The 20,783-nt window shown below is 32.7% G+C and overlaps 1 protein-coding gene across 2 annotated transcripts in view; it reads left to right on the top strand.

Moving 5' to 3' along the window:
- LOC143244710 (unextended protein-like) overlaps nt 1-20,783 on the top strand; it is a 94,124-nt gene that overhangs the window by 19,628 nt on the left and 53,713 nt on the right. Inside the window, exons 2-3 of one of the 2 annotated variants that reach the window (XM_076489837.1) lie at nt 16,240-16,625; nt 17,184-17,495. In XM_076489837.1, the coding sequence (XP_076345952.1) occupies nt 16,240-16,625; nt 17,184-17,495 (698 nt within the window). Of the gene's footprint in view, nt 1-16,239; nt 17,496-20,783 lie in introns of both variants that reach the window. The other variant, XM_076489836.1, reaches the window with a different exon arrangement.

The raw sequence follows: 20,783 nt of genomic DNA, 5'->3' as shown, positions 1-20,783 counted from the left end.
CAGTTATACACTGCAGTGGCCTTGTATAATATCTACTGTATAATATAAAATATTTTTTCTGTATGATAGATAATTCATGTAAAGTATATTATTATTTTGTTGCATAATATAATAGTATATTTATGTAATTATATTATTTTACATGATTTTGGTATGGTTAGCTACTTTAGCATTTTATTATTTGTTTTTTCTCTTAGTAAAGCATCTTTTATGATCTTTCAATGATGGATGAATTTCTTTTTTGTTGTTGTTAAGGTGGCATTATATTTCTTAAAAAGAACCACACCCCTTTCAGCATTATCATTATTTACCTCATTTGAGTGTTGAATTGTCTATAGTGCCTCACTGTAATCCTCTCTGAGTTCCCATGACTTGGAACAATAATCCAGAAATCTAGAGGGAATTTTCAGGCCCTGAAGAAATCTCTTTTTTTATGATGAATTCTTCAGCTCATATGTTTTCAGACTAGTTTGTATTCAGTTGGATGTACATTGGAGGTTTATCTATGCCTTCCTTCACATGTAATGCCTTTACAATTGCTTGTTTTGTTTCTGTTGATACAGCTGAATCAGAGAATGCCAAACTAATTATTTCCTCATTAAGATACTATAGGTGCCTAGTACATTTTTGATAGGAGGATTTGAAATAGAAGAATATACCTTTTTGTACTTCACAAGACATTTCATTAAGTATGGTCATTTCAACAAGTTAACATAGCATCAGGAGTAGTGAAACATGCCCTAAAATAGTTTCCAACACCAAAGATGCACATGTTATGGAGCCCTATTTCTTCACAGCTAGTGACCCCAAATCAGTTTCTATACTATAACTTCTAATGTGTTTTGTGTATCTTCACACAATTTTATAAGCTTTCAGTGTGCATTAAGAACTTTTTGTAGAAAAAAATAGTAAAACTTTCAATGAAGTATTTTCACAAAACATTCCTCCATGAAAATATGGAGTCAGTGTTGACAGTTCTGAGAGTTTATTTGTTTTTTTTTCACAAAGCTACTCGAGGGCTATTTGTGCTAGCTGTCCATAATTTAGCAGTGTAAGACTAGAGGGAAGGCAGCTAGTCATCACCACCCACTGCCAACTCTTGGGCTACTCTTTTACCAATGAATAGTGGGATTGACCATAACATTTTAATGCCCCCATGGCTGAAATGGTGAGCATGTTTGGCGTGACGGGGATGCGAACTCGCGACCCTCGGATTATGAGTTGCACGCCTTAACGTGCTTGGCTATGCTGGGCCCAGTTCTGAGAGCAAAGTAATTTTAATATTATTATTAAAAATACTTCATCTGAAAATTCTCAAGTTTCATTTGTGTAATCTCTAAAACTCTTCAGTAAAACTTTATATTTGTGTTTTTTCTCAACTCTAACTCTATGAATTGGTTGGTGAATTTGATCAAACTTGTAACATTAATAAAAAATAAAACAAAAAAGGTAATTTATATTTATTTACTTTTTTTTTAACATCAAACTACATTTGTTTATTCTAAACAGCTGTAAATTCATAACAGTGTACACCTGCTGTTAGGTAAGTTTTATTCTTTTATTGCTTTTTAAAGTGTGAGTAACTAATATTTTCACCAAACAAATTGTAAATCACCTGCTTAATGTGTAGCTTCCCTTAATCTATTAAATTGTGATACATGGACTACTTGTGAATTTCTCATATGTGTACCTTATGAAAAAGTTTGTTGTTATTATTTATTTTACCTTTACTAACCTACAAAGTTTCTACTTTTTTACATTACATTACTTTTATAATAATGCATAAAGAATATACATTAAAAAAGTAATACTTACCTAGGTCTTTTTTTTTCTCATTGCTCTTGATGAAACTTAATCCTACTTTTTTATATACTATAGTACTACTGCACCAAATAATTTTTACTTAATTATATAACCCACCACAGAACACAGAATAATAATATGAAAAAGCTGGCAATATCCTGTAACTATTATAGTTTACCTAACTTTTTAAATATGTGACATGAGCTGTTAAAATTTTAGCTAATCTCAGTGTTTTTTCTGTGGAAATAAAGTTTGAACTAGAAGCAAAATAAACAATTCTCTGTACATAAAACAATGTAATATAATACAGAATTGAGAGATTAAAACTTTGGCTTTCCATTAGTTATAAATAATATAGTATTAAGCATCAGAAATTTGGTGATTTGTGAAAGAGAGGATGTGACAGGTGTGTGTGTGGATCTGATCTTCTACTTTATGGCTCTGTACTGAAATTAAACTGAAATTTATTAAAAATTATGTTTTGCCTGGGTGATGACAGTATTATAATGCATAATGTCTGCTAATTTTTGTACCTCTTGGGAGAGAGAGTAAATAAATTATAGAGGAGGGGATACTTAGAGAGAAAATTTCACAATCCTGATACTAAGGGAAATTAAGGACTTTTAAAAAATATTGCCTCATAAAATTAAAAACTTAAAACTTGTATTAAGAGAGTTCTGTCTCTTTACAAATTCCTCACTTCAGAGATGGAGGTGCTTATATTAATAATCAGAAATTAAAGGGACTATGAACAGAAAACAAGGCTTATCTGCACAATGGTTTTAGTCCTTTTTGCTCTTCAAACAAGATGCTTTATGGTATGGGCTTATTATGGAAAACGTTTTCAAGCTTCACTCTGACAATTCCACAGTGATGTCTTGCTTTTCCCATCAAAGGACACTTGGTTTAGGGCTTTTTGTTTTCAAACATTTGATCTCTTTTGCTGAGACCACTGCTATGATTTCACCCTCCTAGACTTGCCATATTCTATGGGTAATGACTGCAGTAGCTATTTAATTGTCTCAAGTCAAACAAATTTTCTCAATAGAATAGATGCTGCATTGCAAGGACTGGATTGGCTCTTATTTCACAACTCTGATCAGTAGGTTTGCCTCTCATTGGATCACCCTATTACTGGCAATTTGGTCTCCAAAACCTCACCATTGCATTTTGAGCAATGGATGCATTCTATCAGAACAGGGTGGGTTTACTGCTCTAAGCCTTTCCTCCAATTCATGTTGCCCTGTGGTATCTTCATGAGTGTCCATTTCTCTGCTTCTTCTTCAGTCATCTCTGTGGAGGCAGCCATAATATTACATAGGACACCTGGTTGAAGCTTCAGACATAGAGGTTATGCTTTATTTCACAAGATATTGGCATTAAATGTCTAAGGCTGCCATGTATTTGTCAGTCGTTTATTAGTCTTGCAATGGACATTTATCAACAGAAATGAGACATGTTGGCACTGTTGTATTAAGAAGAGGTTGAACCCACTTTGATCAAAAGTGCCAGAACTAGTTTTTTTTTTTTACCTAGCTCATTGGCATGGGTCATTGCATCTTCCATAATCATCCTGTATAAGGCTGCCTTATCGATTACTCTTTGATATGACAAAATATTATTTGAGTCCCTCAAGTTATTTTGGATCCTTTATCCCAAATGACTATTCCAGTTACTTAATTGGTATATTAAAATTATATTACATGACCTTTTACAAACATGTTTGTGACCTTATTCTCATATGTCATGTATCATCTTTACCTGAAAGTTTAGTTTTACTTTGTTTCTGACTTATAGTGGTTTGTGTTGTTTGTCCACAGACCACTTTATTATTCTACCTGTGTTCTCTAACTGGTTTTTCTTATTCAAGACACTGTCAGACAAGAATGAGGATAAATCCTTTTCATCAATTTATCTGATCATTGGTACTCACTTCTGTGACCTACCTGAGTTTGTTTTTTTCAATGTTCAGTGAGGATATCAAAGGTTCTGTTCCACACACTAATTCATTTAGAGATGTTAAACAAAGACATTTTATTTTGGGCTCTCTTTATCCATCAGGGATCTTCTGTGAGTCATGTCTGTGACATTTCTATGTCCTTAGTGGCCCAGGTGAATTGTCCATTCAAGGATATTGTGAGGACTGTTATGTGAACCTCTCTTAATACATTTATTTCACATTATTTGAATGATCTGGCAATGTCTTCATCTGAGGGTTTTTACCTTCCATCCCTGTAACTGTCTTAACCCTTTCACTGTGGGTTGGGTGGAATCCACTCAGTTCATGACCATAAAATTATCTGTAAGAGTAAATACACTATAATTTTTGATAATATATGCATATCTTACATAATTATGCAGGTTATTGGTAAATGTTACAAGGCTTCCATAGACAAAATATTAAGTTTTGAATTAACTACTTTTATGCAATATTAAATTTTCAAATTTCACATGTGAAATCTTTATAACCTCTAGATAATCGTCAAATGTTTTATTTTCACTGTTAAATCAGAATGTCTGTGCATATTCAGCAGATTTAATCAATCTTGTAATCACCATAAACAATTGGGGAATAAATATAAAATGACTGCTGTGAATTATAACTTAAACACAAATATTTAGTCTAAATAGCTTAAATGTCATTTTACATTTATATACATTTATCATTTCTATTGTATTGGGCTTTCATCCATTGCTGGCTAACATCACAGAAATTGGAATGATGAAGAGCACGTGCACTCTTGTTACTATATCTAATAGCATAAAACTGACCTTTACTCTTTACAAAGTGACATATTTTGGTTGTGTTGTGGTGGACTAGTAGTTTGTAAAATACAGTCACATTTCAATTATCCATTATATATGTATATAATTATTACTATTTACAAACAAATTCATAAATTTATTTTTCTTAAAATATAGAACAGGAAATGAAGTAAAGTAATTATCTCTTCTTGTTGTGACCTTTGTACTTTGTTGCTGCTTCTTGTAGTTTGCTGAGGCCTTAAGAAATTTTGCATGTGGAAGATGTGAAACAAAATAATATTTTAGGTTTTATGTATACATTTTAATTACAAAAAATCATAAATTATTATATTAATACCATAGAATTCTATAATATAGTTTATCAAGTTTAGTAACTAAGCTGTATTTCACTCTTGAAGAAATGTGAAATTTCGAGCAGATTAAAAAAGATACAACCTATCTTCTTAAAAATTTGTTTTGAAAGAATGAGATGGCATGCTAGTACATGAAAATGACGGAGAAAGCCACAAGGGCAACATTCTGAGCTTTGAATTGGTTATTCACATGTAATGTACACAAATTAGTATGTTTGAGGTACAGTTTCCAAAAGTGGAAAGAAGTGAGCAGGGCTATTATGTTAGATTTAGCACATGAGCAATATCTCAACAAATAAAAAATATATGAGGTTGTTAATTTGTACAAATTATAGACTTTGTATTTTGATAAAAACAACCCATCTAATTTGGACCAGTATGACATTCATCATAACATGTGGCACACAAAAATTGACATTTAAGTGTTTCTAATATTTGCTCTTAGATTAAGATATTGAATGATGTATACTGCTAAAATCTGGATTATAACATATAGTGTTTGATATGAAACTCGTTGACATAAACTCATAGTAGTTCTATAAAATGCTGAATGTAAGTCAACAAACATGATCACATGGCTTTTGACCAGTGACCACTTCAGCTAGATTACACAGAACAGTTGAGTATTTTCATTGCTACTTTTCAAGGTTCCTTGCCTTGTTTTCCCAGGATCCCACTCTGCAGTGAGTGTTGCTCAAACAGGTATGATTTTCTCAAACCAATTCCACACAAGCAACCATTAATTCAAATATACTTTTTTTAAGTTGCAGCAGACTCTGTAGAAATAAATGTTCTGTAAGACCACCAAGAAGCTGACAGGGTAATATTACTGTACTATGCTGGACCACCATTTGTGGATTATCATGAGTAAAGCATAAGATTCCTGTCAATTTTTGCTATTAATTGGATTGAATAAATCAGAGCTGGTTTGATTTTAAACATTTTTGGGAACTTAATTCACTTACTGCTCTGTTTTCAGAGCTCCAGAGCACTGTTCCTCAGGTTTCTCAAATGTGAATTGACTCCCCTTCCTTCCAGATTCCAATTGTGGAGCAAAGGAGTCCTTACTACACCTGATTTCCAGTCACTGCAATGGTGGACAGAGGTTTTTCCTCCAGAGTTTAAGAGTGAATTTCTTCAATCTTGGAGTAAAGGGTGAAATTGGTAGCACTCCTATTATGGTCCTTGGATGTTTTTTCCCAGATATCAGTGGAAGAGGCATCAGCCTATACAGGAGCCTACTTGTCATACCAGTTTATATTAGATGTTTGTTGGGTTGAATGTGACCCTTCTTTTTTGACCAATATTGGTTTAGTACATTGTTTATGGAAAAGTATCTATTATATCCTTATAATTCCAAATGCAGAGTGATCACATCATGGGTCTTTGGTTGAGCACAGTTTGTTCCACATCCTCTTCATAACTGTACAGGAATGAGGGTGAGGGTTCATAATTCCAGACCAGATAAATTCTGTTTCTTCAGATTGAATAAGATCTTATCATTCTGAACTGGAATGTTGCCCTTCAGAGTTCTTCAGGTTGTGGAGAAGGTTTATTCACTACAGTGTTATCATGGTTCTGGTGGTTTGGAACACATCACTCTATGATTAAAGCTTGGGATCTACTCACAATTTTATGTGTGTGTGTCTATATATATTGTGGGATATAGGGATAATGACCCTATAATTCCAACTCTGAGCAGTGGAACCTCTGCTATTTGGTTGAGGTCTGGCCAACAGTGGTGTTACGTCATGTAAAGTTCCACCCACAGTACATTAATGAAGTTTCCAGGTGAAGAGCAGATCACAAAAACGTGTGAAGGTGACTTTTTATGTTCTTTGAATCTGGTTTCCATTTTTCTAGTTGTTTCTCCACTATAGAAGTCATGGCAGTTATCGCATTGTATTTTATAAATAATGTTGGTGTGGTGTTTGTCAGTGAAATGTTGTTCGCTCTTCTATGTAAAATATTTTCTCAACCCAAACGAGCCGTTTTTGCATACATGATATATTACGTGTTTTTGTAAGTACTGCTGATGGAAGATGTAATTTGTTTTAGAAACTATAACATCAGTTTTACTGGTTTTGATGAAGGAATGTCAATTTTGGCCACTAGAATCTTTGCAGATTACTGACTTGACTTTAATGATCCAAAGGTATTTTAATTGCTATTTAAAATGAAAGAAAACAGTGCCTGTTATTTTTCAATAGTTCAATGTACAAAAGGATTTGTTTTATAAGATGGGATAACTTGTCAGTTTTGGTGGGTGTAACTGAATGTTTTATCTTGGAATTATATCTGAACAAGGTAATTGTTATAAACAAATTTTGTGTTAACTACATTGAGTTGTAGTAGTGTAAAAGGATTTTTGACTACATTAGTATAATTCCAGATCAATGTATGAAGTCAGGTGTGACTTACTTATATATTTACTAGTAGTTAACTCCTGTAAGAAAGCAAGTTGAAATTTGAGTGTTATTTGAATTTTGAATTAATGGCAGTATCAGTTAGATAGGGTCTCAGTCTTCATTATTCTCTCCTCTAGTGGACCCAGTGTCTGCTAAAGCAATCTGTTGCTTGTGGGAGACATCACAATTCTGAGATAGCACCTGGCCAAAGCTGAAGGAATTGCTGAGTTATCAGCATTTATCCATACTAAACACAGCTATCTCAGACTATATACATTGTCACTTAGGAACAAAACCATCATATGATTATTCATAAGCCAACTATGGTGCTTATGTTGAATGTTCAATATTCATTTTAATCTATTAGAAAGGTGTGTTTTTATCTTTTCTATTTTGTATAACTTTGGTAATATAACAGCAAAATAGTTTAATTCAGAATGTATAACATTCAGTTGTAACAAAAAGAAAAAAAATTGCTGAGTAGTGTTTCAACTAAACCTTACATTATATTTATGGATCTTTCTTTTTCAGGAGCTAACTGGGAATGGTGGTGTAATCAAATGAATCAAATGATGTGTAAAGGGAGTTCAGTGATGTCATAAAGGTTATGTGGTCTTCCAGGAAATGTTTAGTTTGTTTTTCCATGTATTGCTTTGTGTTCCATTTCAAGTACATTGTGGCTAGTGATGAGAGCATTATGTAAAAAAGTGTTAGGGATATTTTGCTTTAGTAGTTGTTAAAAAATAAATAAATAAAACTGTATTTAAGTGTGTAAGTAAAATAAAGGTCACCCTGAAGACTGGTTGAAAAAGAGATGTTAAGCTAATTGACTTATACAAACAGTTATGGAAAATTATCTTAAGTAGATAGTAAATTCTAGAAAAATTTAGGTTCACACTACATGGAAGAAATAAAGAATAAAAATGAAACATAGATGAAACTAGTGATTGGAAATTACTGATTCCAGGATTGAGATTGATTCCACTAGGTTAACAGTGTTTAAATTAGCAACATAATAAACTTATTTTATCTCTATCAGCTTTAGTATTGAATCTTGTTTCATGATGATGAGAGTGATATAGTCAACTGAATGACTGGGTTAGTTAAAGCATTGAGCAAAAGAGAGATCTCTTTTGGTGTTAATAGAAGATTTATGATTGTTGAAACTTTCTCTAGAAGTTGTTTGTGTATGTCCTATATACTGGTGATTAAATTTTTTTAAATTGTATAAGGTAAATGGTGTTTTGTGTTCCACAAGTAATTTTTTAGGTAATTTTAAAGTTTCTTTGGATTTGCTTATCAGAAAATGATTCTGTAGTTTTTACAAATTTGTAAGCTTGACAATGAGCTTTATAGCATGGATGAAAACAATTTTTTGGGAGGATGTAATTCACTTTTGTATGAAGAAGGAGTTAGAGTTCTGTTTTTTCCAGAAGGAGACAACAGGAACTTCAGGAAATATTTAAGGTGATCATAAAGTTGTAGGAGATGAAAATGTTTATTCAGAATTTGCAAAACATTTAAACAGTAATAATAAGAGGAATTCTGATTGAAACTTCAGTGTTGCTATGTTTTAGGATGTTTTGTCACTGAGTATTGTTAGCCTTTTCAATCTCTTTTGACTTCAGTGTCTTTTATATCATCTTCATGACATGGTTTAGTTTATATCCATTGTTTTTTTTTTGTAGTCTGTTTCATTTGAGTATGTTTTTTTATTCTAAGAGCTTGACTGCAGGTCATGTTTCATCTAGTGTGAATAGGCTGGCAGTTTTATAATGAAGGTAGTGTGGTTTGTCTGTAGCTTTTTCTTTTCATATAAGTTGGTATGTAAAGTTAATTTGGGTAGGTGAGTAATCTCAGGTAAACATGATTGTTTTGTGAAAGGAGATTGATATGAGATAAATCCTTTAATTGGTTCAAGACTGACTGTTCAAATGAAAAATGTCACCTATCTATCATTTCCATGTTTATGTATTAGGCCTAATGTGTAACCCCTCAACACGGGTCACATGTCAAAGGCCATGCTATTTTTCACATCCTCTATGTGTGAAATTTGACAAGACTTAGCAGCTACAGCAGCAAACAAGTATAAAATTTGTAATTGTAAGAGGTAATTATTTACTATATTTTTTTATTTACTGTTCTATGTTTTAAGAAAAATAATTTTAAGAATTGATTTGTAAATAGTAATAATGTATTATAGCTGAAATATGACTGTATTTTACAAAATACTAGTCCACTAAAACACAGCCAAGACAGATCACTTTGTAAAGGCTCGTCTTATATTTTAGGATGTGTTAGCACCAGCGTATGTGATGCATCTTTCCAACGTCTGTAATATTAACAAGGCTTGGCTTAAGGATCAATAAAATAAAAAATATATATAGTATAATGTTATGACATTTTAGCTATCTGGAAAAAGACATGTTTTTATGTTATAATTTTTAGTCATTCTAGAATGAAAAAGCATAATTTACATTTATTTCCTAATCTTTCATGATGATCATGAGGTTGGTCAAATTGACCCAAGCTGTTCAGATACAATAGTGAAAATAACAGATAAAATATGAAGTTTTTTTTCCTAAAAATCATTTTATAACTTACTGGAAGCTACAGAGATTTCACATGTAAAATTTGAAAGTTTTCTGATTTATAAAAGTATTTTTACTTTTAAAATCAAAATTACTTTGCATGTTGGATTGTCAATATTTGAGAGAAACATTACTTAAAAAATCTTAAAACTTAATAAAAGTCTTGTATTTTGCATATAAAAACTGTCATGTTTACTGCTAATATGCAAAATTTCATCAGGATGCATTTACTAATTTAAAAGTTATAGTATGAGAATTGCAACAAGCACAAAATATTTATGAGATTGGTCCCTGGGATGGATCCTATGTTAAATTATAGTACAAATACTCCTATTATTACTGTCATTATAAGAGTCAGTGTCTAAAGAAGTTTGAGTGGTATAAAATAAATGTTAATTAATAAAAATTCTTTTAATATTTTAACACATATATTATCTACTTGGCCTTAAAACATAAATAAACATTTGTTACTACCAAATATCTTTTATCCTTTGTACAATTAAAAGAATTGAAAATTTATTTTGGAATGTCCATCTGCATTATGTTTTCTACTTTATGATCTAGAATAGAGTGAAAAGGCTCAAGAATACTATTTAAGCCTTTTTCAGGGTATGCACGTACTTTTGTTCATTATAACATTTCATTTAGCTGTATAGTTTTTACTAAAAATATGGTGATTAAGGAATTACTTCAAGACTAATGAAACAAGTAAAGAGTAGTTGCATTTTGGAGATACAGAGAAATAAGTTTTTGCTGAATTCTATAATAATTTTATAACAGTGGTTTTCAATCATTTTTGATAGGCTTTTAAACCAGTTTATATACGAATATGCTTATTTGTGTGTCAGTTACAAAAATGGTATGTGCACACATGTGTATTTGAATATTAAGGTATTTCCGTATTATTAAAAAACTGTATATTATTATAATAGACTAGCAGACAACCACAAGCCATTTTAGTTAAGACTAGCATCTTTGTTGAAACAGTACTTGTTTGAGTACAGGATGTTTAGAGTAATACAGAGAATTTTAGTTGCAAATACCAAAATTTTGGCATACTATAATTATGTTGATGGTATGCCTTCAGCATGTGCAGTAAGAATTCTATGTGGATTTAGTATGATCAAATAATTAGGAGTACTTAACTTGTAATCTAAGGATTTTATGTTCAAATTCCTTCCCTCTAAACATGTTCACTCTTTCAACCATAGGGGTAGTATAAGTTTTCAGTCAATCCTGCTATTTGTTGGTAAAAGAATTAGAGCCCAAGAGTTGACAGTGGATAATGATGACTAGGTGTTTTCCCTCTATAGTGTTTCATTGCTGTTTTAGGGATGGCTAATGTAGATAGCTCTCATTTAGCTTTGTATGAAACTCAAAACAAACATTTTCTGTGTGGTTTTTCACCAGTGGTGGCACCAGGATATTTTCTTTGGGGGGGCTAAAGTAAACTGTGGGGGGGGGCTTCCCAAAATGCCATCAATATGAAGTATAGATGGTAAATTATAATAATGTAAATACCAAGGTACATTTCAGAAAGGTGTGCTATTTTGAACTGCATTGAAAATGCAGTTTTCATTGGAAACTCATACTCTGATTAATAATTCATTATTACAAATTAGAAATAATCTGTTTATGAAAATATGCATATATGTAAAAGAGGAAGCTCACCTAAATTCCACCCAAGGTAATACATAATAATAAAGAAAATCAAGATTAGCTTAGATTGAACATTGAATATACCATTAAGAGTAAAGCTATAAATCAAAAGAAATATAACATAGTTTACATAGCAGAAACGAATTATCCCATGTGAAGTTAATACAATCTGAGAAAAAGTAAGGTCACTATCAGGCTAACTATCTTTCATCATGTTGTGTTTATAGTCAATATTACTTCAAAACAATAAAAACAATATGGTTGTCTAATCTTCGTCAAAGCTCAAGATAGAATGGTATTACACAGGGAGCGGCAATACAACTCATGAGTTTCAGTGCATTCAGTACATTGCTATGGGACACATGATGACACATACTTTCATCTTTATGAAGACGTTGCGTTCTACAGATCTATGTCTCTTTGATGTTAATTGTTAAGCAACAACAACAATTGTGTTTTCCATATTTTGTGAATATATGTAGGTAACAATATTGGGGGGCTGAGGGGGGCTTGGCTCATTTTTGGGGGCTTAAGCTTCCCTGGCACTGCCACTTTTTGTCACATAAAAATAAGTGCATGTGTGTGTCTGTCTGTGATTTCAATTTGTAATATCAGAATCTACCACTTTTTTATGCAGTATTTTCTTGGTTTACTTTTTGAAAAAGATGTGCATGCATATACTTGCGCGCATTTCTTTTCTGTATGGTTTTTCACTAAAAATATGCAGGCACACATACACATAAATAATAAAACCAGTTATCAATTCTCATGTTCCACTTAATATGGGTGCAAAATTTCAGGTTTTTATTTTATCTCCCCTCGAAGACATGATGGCCACACATACATACATGCATGTATAAATGCACACATGGGCATGCTTGTCTGTGACTTTTGTCTGCAATATAAGGAACTACTACTTTTCTATGTATTTTTTTGCTAGCTTGCCTCATTATAAAGATGTGCATGTCTGAATACATGTGTACAATTTTTTCCATGTTGTTCTTGTAAAAAATTGCTTACATGCATGTACATACTCAAGTGCATGCACTCTTGGTCCACTTAGTATGTGTGCAAATTTTCAGCTGTCTAGATTCTTTCCTCTTGGATTTATGGTGGTTACACACAGGCAGACACACCCTTTTATCATTATTGATAGGTAATATTAAGTACAGTGTAGTTTAGTTGTAATTAAGCTAATATAAAAATCATATATGGTAACATATCAATTTACCTCTTTATCAAACTTATGCATAACATTAGTTAAGGTCTTATAATGCACAGCTGATTGTCATTTCAGATATTTGGTCCCAAATTCCAATACCAGCAACCATGTTGTGATTACTAAGTTGTTTCTCTGCTATGTCCAAAATGGTGGCTTGGTAATAATGTATGCATGACATCTTGCACATAGGATCTATAGTAGTAAAATGTCCTTCAAATATTGTTGTCATATAATATATTAGATATTCAGAATTTTGTATTATTGGTTACAGAGTTCTAGAATGTATATGATGTAATGAAATGTGAACTCTTGAAAGTATGGGTAAGTTTTAGATGTAACTGCAAAATTGTATATATGTATGTATGTATATATATATATAAGCATGTTATTAGATTGATGGATAATTCCTTTGCTAATTATGTGATTTTTATCACATTTTGTAAGCTAACTGGACTTAATTATGTCATAATCAAATGTTGGTATAAGATAAAAAAAACCATGTTCTCATTTTAATGTAACCTTTCAGTCTCAGTGAGTTTTTGTTGTGTTAATTACTAGTCATATCTAGTTAAATTAAACTTGCAGAGAAAAAATTACTTGTCAGAAATGAATGAGCAGATAAATGGAAACACTAAACTTATTTTGAAATAGTATCAAGCCTTTCATCAGTTAGTGAATATTAATAATAAATCCAAACAAAAAGTGAATTTGGATGTCAGTTACAACAACAAAAAGAAGTGAACATTTTATACATTGCATTGCATGTGCAAAAATACTGTTGTAGAGGAGAAACAAATGATACAATAAAATCCAGAATCATTTTGGTTACTTAGTGCACACTTGAGTGGAAATATGTTTATTGAAGAGAAACAACTAGTTTCCAGTAAAAATTCATTATTTCATCAATATTTTACATTGGCTTTATCAAGAATTAAGTACTCTTCTTAACACAAGCTCTGTCTTAACAGGACCTTTCGAGGTGATCAGCAAGTAATATCTGCCATCTTTCTGCCTTGTCTCAGTCACCTACTTCCATCAGTGTCACTTATTTGTTCCTTTTGTTCATAAGAAGTTTCCAAGTGTAGAAATAAGCAAGGTAGATTTCCTTGACATCACAATAACTCATTCTGTCTTAATTAAGAACTATATATGCATACATATAAATCAAACCAAGTATAATGTAATTAGGTTGTATAGAGCTAGATGCATGCGTAAGTGAAACTGGTAAAGCTTATAATATATGGAAATATCATAAGATAACCATATTTACAAATTATATGTAAAATAAACTTGAGAACTAAGCCTATATCAGGGGTCTGAATTAGCAGTGACTGGTTGCCAAAAAAAAATAGCAACCATGATTATGAATATTAAAACTAGTTGGAAAGATTGGTGAAAACAGTGTTCAAGCAGTGTTTCAGTTTTTACATATTTGTCATTACAGTTTTATCATTACATATTTTAAAATTCATATTGTGGGGTGTTATTCTTTAAGTGCAAAGCTACACATTATTCTGTCTGTTCTACATTCATAGCAGGGAATTCAACCCCATACTTAAGCATTATATAACTGTCAACATGACTGACCCACCAGGTGACATTAATTGAGGAATGTAATAATTATTACAAGCATAGGTTTAATGTTAGGTAGAATACTTAAGAAAATAAAAGCAAAACATACATCTTCCTAGAAATTAGTCAGTTGAATATTTACTGTCATTAAGGACACCAATTCTTGAATTTTTTTTTTTTTGGTAAGCATAGCTGTTATTTTTACAAATAATTTCGACATAAATGCCAACAGCAGAATAATATCTGTCTTCACATCATCAAGACCATGCAGGAATGTTTTTCAGGATGCTAAGTCACTGAACCTAAATCTGTTTAAGCATATGTAAGACTTGCTAGGGAGAGAAGTTAGAGATAATCTTCTTTTACAACTAATTTTCTAGAAGATCAAAGGTACCCTTATTTAGTGTGACATTCCAGCAAGTCATCCAAGATGTCATCAGTAATATAAGAAACAGGTGCAGAGAAGTAATAAAATAAAAACATTAGAGGAACTACAAGCTACTAAAGACTCATTTTATCAAGCTTGTTCATCTTAAGTTATTTTTATTTGATATTTGTGCATCCAAATATTGGTATTTTTTTACTAATATTATATTTTGCTATGTATAAATGAGCTTTGACTTCCTTGCTATTATTTACCTGTAATATTTATAATAAACAAATTTTCCTCAATGTTCAATGTCTCTCTTTTTATTTTTCTTTAAAAGTTTGAAAAAAATATCATAATCTCATTACACTTTAATTTTTGTGAGTAATGTATATGGAAATATACCTGTGAATAATTCTACATACATGTATGAATCAGCTGATGGGTATAATACATATATGAGAATTGTATCTCGGTATAAATTAAACTAATTGAGTATTACACTTCGTGGAAATTACTAAGTAAAAAAATGACTTTTAACTAAGGATAAGTCTGTTTTTCTACTGTTACTAGTAAACATGAGGGCCTGTGGTCCACATTTACAGGGCTACTATAATGTAAGTTTATTTACGTAAATAATTGCTAAATTTTGGGGAATCCCCATAAATGTATTTTCAGGTTGGATGAAAACTTTGATCTTTTGTCAAACTTCAGGCTGAAATGATTTATTTTGCACCACTTAGAAATTGGTGACTCCAGCAGTTTAGGACAAGAGGTTTTCAAGAAATCCTTGTGTTTCCCAAGGAGTAGGGCAAAAACTTTTACCTTTGTGCAAACCTCAGAACCAGAGAAAAGTTGTTTGGTATTGCTTAGAAGTTTATGCAACAAGCTGTTTAGAAGAGTTATGCGACACAAAAATGCAAGTTTAATTTCTTTAACCAAGCTATGAAGAGTAATTATTACACCTACTTAGTTACCTGCTGTAATGTAAAACAACACAAAATTTGGGGTCTGCTTTCAGGAAATCCCATACAAATGTTTTCATGAAATACTTTGGTTTCTAATGTGTGAAAAGTTTTACCTTTTTACAAACTTCTGATGATTCATTTGGTCACCATTTAGAAGTTAGTGAGTCTAGCAGTTTAGGATAAGGTTTTAAACAAATCCCTGAGTACCTCAAGTGGTGAGGTGAAAAATTTGTACCTTCATACAAACTTTAAAGCTTAGTTTATTTAGTATCACTTAGAGGTCAGTGCATGCTCACATACTGAAAATTATTACATAGAAAATTGCCAAAAGTATTAATTGAAGAGCATAATATCTTTTATTGACACTTTTGAAGCGTACATATAATGATTGTTATTCACTCATAGTAAAACAAAATGTATAATTCTTGACATGTTTCAACAGGTATAAGTATTTGCTGATGAAACTATAGCTTATTTCAAGATGTGGGTATAAGTCTGTTATCTATATACAACACATCATTTACTTTCAGATTTGTTCCTGTGGTAGTTACAGGGTTAAGAGGAGAAGGAAGCAAGGTATTGGTTTCTACTAGTGGAGCATCACTCATTCCAGCCAACCAAGAAGTTACATTGCGGTTATTTGGAGTAAATTTCACAAAACATACTGCTGTAGCTTTTACAACTGTTAAACAACCAAAAGGTAGCAACTGCAATGACTTACCAACCACAGAAGTAGTATACCTGCAAGAAGAAGGGTTCTTAAGTAGTAGTGCAGTTGTTATTCAACTTTCCCTACCAGATATGGAATCTACAGATCAGTTCTACTTTATGTGTGTGAAGAATAATCCAGATTTAGGTAAAACAAGTGGCTGGATTCATCAAGGAGATGACCCATGGATGCGTATCCGAACAGAAAGTAAGATTATTCCTTTGTGGTTACAGATCTGTATCATTGTGATCCTTCTGATTTTGTCTGGCCTCTTTAGTGGGTTAAACCTGGGCTTAATGGCTTTAGATAAAACAGAATTGAAGGTTATTGAAAGTGTGGGTTCACCAAAGGAAAAAAGGTTTGCACAAATAATTTCTCCTTTGCGTTCGAGAGGAAATTACCTTCTTTGTTCTCTTTTACTTGGTAATGTATTGGTGAATAGTAGTTTAACCATCTTACTAGATGAAATTTCTTCTGGACTAATTGCTGTTATTGGAGCTACAATTGGTATTGTTATATTTGGTGAGATAATTCCTCAAGCCATTTGCTCCCGTCATGGATTGGCAGTTGGTGCTAGAACAGTGATGGTCACTAAATTCTTTATGTTTGTAACATTTCCATTATCATTTCCAGTCAGTAAGCTTTTAGATTGGATTCTAGGTGAGGAAATAGGCAATGTTTATAATCGGGAAAAGCTTATGGAGTATATCAAAGTAACCAAGGATTATAATCAGTTAGAAAATGAAGAGGTGAATATTATTTCAGGGGCATTGGAATTAAAGAAGAAGACAGCAGCTGAAATCATGACAAAAATAGAAGATGTATTTATGATTCCAATTGACAGCATTTTGGATTTTGAAACAATGTCAGAAATTTTAAAACAAGGATACACTCGCATTCCTGTTTATGATACAGACAGAAACAATATTGTGTTTCTACTGTTTACCAAGGATTTAGCTTTTGTTGACCCTGAAGATAATACACCTGTCAAGACCCTCTGCGAGTTCTACAATCACCCAATTAGCTATGTTTATGAAGATGAAACTCTAGATGTACTCTTGGAGGAATTCAAGAAAGGTAAACAGTAACTGAAGTTTCAAAATAAATTTACTACCTATTATAAAATATTTGAAATTTATGAGAGTTTAAATAACATTATTGAAGTTTATGACTAAGTTGTATGACAGTTACTATTTCTCAAACAAGGTCAATTTTCTAAACTAATTTTGATGAGAATATCAATATAAAGCATTTCAGTAATATGGTATTTTTACAAATAAAACATGGGGATGATGTCACTCGGAGAGGACAGTCGACAAAGATTGGAGTAGGGAGATGAAGACTAATTGGGCATGATTCTGCCATGCAGAAGGTATGGCTGTCAGGATGAGAGAGGTGCTTGTTTGGATGTTTCTCTTTTGAACCTGTTGTATTATTTGAATTTGTGGGTGTATTTTGAGAGACAATGCTGTTTTGATGGCAGTGAGCTTTTGCTTCAGAATCTTTTCATATAATGTGTCAGATGTATCACATGATGTAAAGCATACATATTCATATAGTAGTCTGATGTAGGCTTTGTGAATGTTAATGGTTGAATGGCTATTACAGCCTTTGTTCATACCCCTGATTCAACGAAGACTTACTAGACTAGTGCTTGTGTTCTTTAGAATATCATTGTAGTGAGTGATCTATGACAATCATGAGTTTAGTGTAATCTCTAAAAATTTGTTATTCTTATAAAAGAAATGGAGATGTTGTTTAATGTAAGTTTTTTGATTTGTCTGGTGTTTTTGTTTTGTCTTCCTATTTATCTACAAAATGCTGTTGCATGTGACTTTATTGGATTGAAAAGCTCTCTCCATTTGTTATACTGTTTAACTAATTTATTCAATACATCTTAGACTCTGGACATAACAGTGAGTGCATTGTGTTATGTGCTCCAGACAGCAGTGTCATTGGCATACTAAGAGATGAGTGTTATATATTAACTGCATGAGAGGTATGTCATTTATAAATAGAATGTAGAGTAGTAGGCTGAGGACATACAGTCATGTGAAAAAAGTTAGGACACCCTATGAAAGCCTGTGTATGTTTGTAACATTTTTGGATATATAGGTATTTAATCTCAATTTTAATAATACTGAGAGATTATAGGAATATAACTAAACAATTACAACTAAAGAAAAGACTTTTCAAGATCTTCTGTAAATGTAATTCTACACAAATGCATATTCTAAATGAGGAACACAGTGAATGAAACGTTCGAGTTATTTGTGTTCAGTGAGAAAAGTAGAATATCATCAGTATTTCTGATAAAAAGAAAGGAAAGGGCAGCGCGTTTGTGAGTGAAAATACGTGAATTCGTTCTTAGAAGAAATCAACAAAAAAGTTTACATAGGATGGATCCATTTTCGTTCCCATGACAATTTTTTTTTTGTAATTATTGATATATTTATCCATAAAAATCAGAAGTATCCAAAGTCAACACAAAATAATGTAGTAAATGGGATATAGTACTTTGGGATATAGGTTCCTTTTCTTGAGAAAATGTACGCGCACAATCCATTATCGTGTGTTGTAGCAGTGTACAGTGACTCGTAACTTGTAATAAAAATGTAACAAAGTCAAGTGAAATCTACTAATTTTATAGAAAACTTAATGATAACGGCAAATAAAAATAAAAATACGAACGTGATAATAGGAGGAATCAATGAACGTTTCGGAATCATCATAATTTCTTCATCAGTAAATTTTAGATACAAAACAAATACATAAACGAAATTTGTAAATAATAAAATTCGTGGCAGTTATTTTGATTTAACACACTGCATCTCAAGAAGAGATGCAAAGCTCTCGAGAGCGCTCAGAAGAGACCTCTTCGCTCTACTCGTGAAGCAAAATTTAACTGGGCTTGTGATTGATTATTAATAGCTAAACCGACAAGATTTCAAGTTAACGAATTTGTAATGCAATCGGGTGGCAAAGGTCCAATGGTGGTCCGCGGGAGGTTAAATATTGACTCTACAAAAAAAAACAAGAGGACAGGGAACTGTAGATCCAAAAACCTAAGAATTTGCTGTGGGGGGAAACGGGAGTACCCCGAGAGAACCCACTTTTACGATCAGGGCGACGAAAAATCCACCCTGACCGTGCCCGGAAGATGCTGGAAAGAAAATCAGGGTTAGTAAAGCTTATAACATAAAACATGCAAAGAATATACAACAATAAAACACGTATTAAGTCTGCAGATTAAAAGATCGATCTAAGGCACCAGGAGGATAAAGATAGGCAGTTCGTGGATACAAAACTGAGTGATCGATTTTATCTGTCTTAGTGAGTCGTTCTATTTCGGTCTGAGATGGTTGGTGTCTTCTTGTGAATCTGGTTTGTGTCTTCTTGCTGAACGTGATGTTGATATCTACAGCGGTTGATACGTCTGTAGTCTTAACGGGCGTGGGTTGAGTCTGGCATGAAGCTGTTTTCTTTGGTTTGGGTCGCTGCTGAGGGGTAACGTGAAAGTTTGTCAGAGTATCCTTGTCTTTCTTCTTAGTATTAATTAAAGTATTGGTGCTTGCAACAGAGATAATTGGCGTACATGAAGATGAAAAGCTTACTGGACGAGGGGTACTCTAATTAACAGACGTGACATTTTGAAGATTAGTTGCTCGATGTCGGGGGCGTTCGGCACTAAAATTAAAATACTGTAGGGTACATCCGTAGTCAAGTATAAAATCAGCTACCTGTTTGTGCTCGGTTACGACTTTAACAAAGTTAGTTGGCAATCCTGTGATCTTGGAATGAATTTTGTGAGCTGCATGGAGTTTCGTGAAGGTTGTTGTTTCCAGATAATGTTGAATTTCAGCAGGAGTTATAGACAAATGAACGTTCTTGATAAATATCGAATATAGGCAACTTGAACTTTTGGTAGGAGAGCACTGAACGTTGATATCTGTTTTTCATGGTTTACATAGATAATCATGGTCCTGGAGTGTTGAAGGCTGCAGTAATATGCCTCCTCGACGAAGGATTCTAGTTTTTCTGGGGTCAACAGAGACGTTATGCCGGCATGGCTAGGTGGGTTAAGGCGTTCGACTCGTAATCTGAGGGTCGCGGGTTCTAATTCCTATCGTACCAAACATGCTTGCCCTTTCAGCCGTGGGCGTGTTATAATGTGACGGTCAATCCAACTATTCGTTGGTAAAAGAATAGCCCAAGAGTTGGCGGTGGGTGGTGATGAGTAGCTGCCTTCCCTCTAGTCTTACACTGCTAAATTAGGGACAGCTAGCGCAGATAGCCCTCGAGTAGCTTTGCGCGAAATTCCAAAACAAACAAACAAACAAAGACAATACTTTGACGAGGGGAGAA

This window comes from Tachypleus tridentatus, chromosome 2 (genome assembly GCF_004210375.1).
Source record: "Tachypleus tridentatus isolate NWPU-2018 chromosome 2, ASM421037v1, whole genome shotgun sequence".
Taxonomy (NCBI): domain Eukaryota; kingdom Metazoa; phylum Arthropoda; class Merostomata; order Xiphosura; family Limulidae; genus Tachypleus; species Tachypleus tridentatus.
Note: the sequence above shows the minus strand (reverse complement) of the source record. Positions and strands in the feature narration are given on the sequence as shown.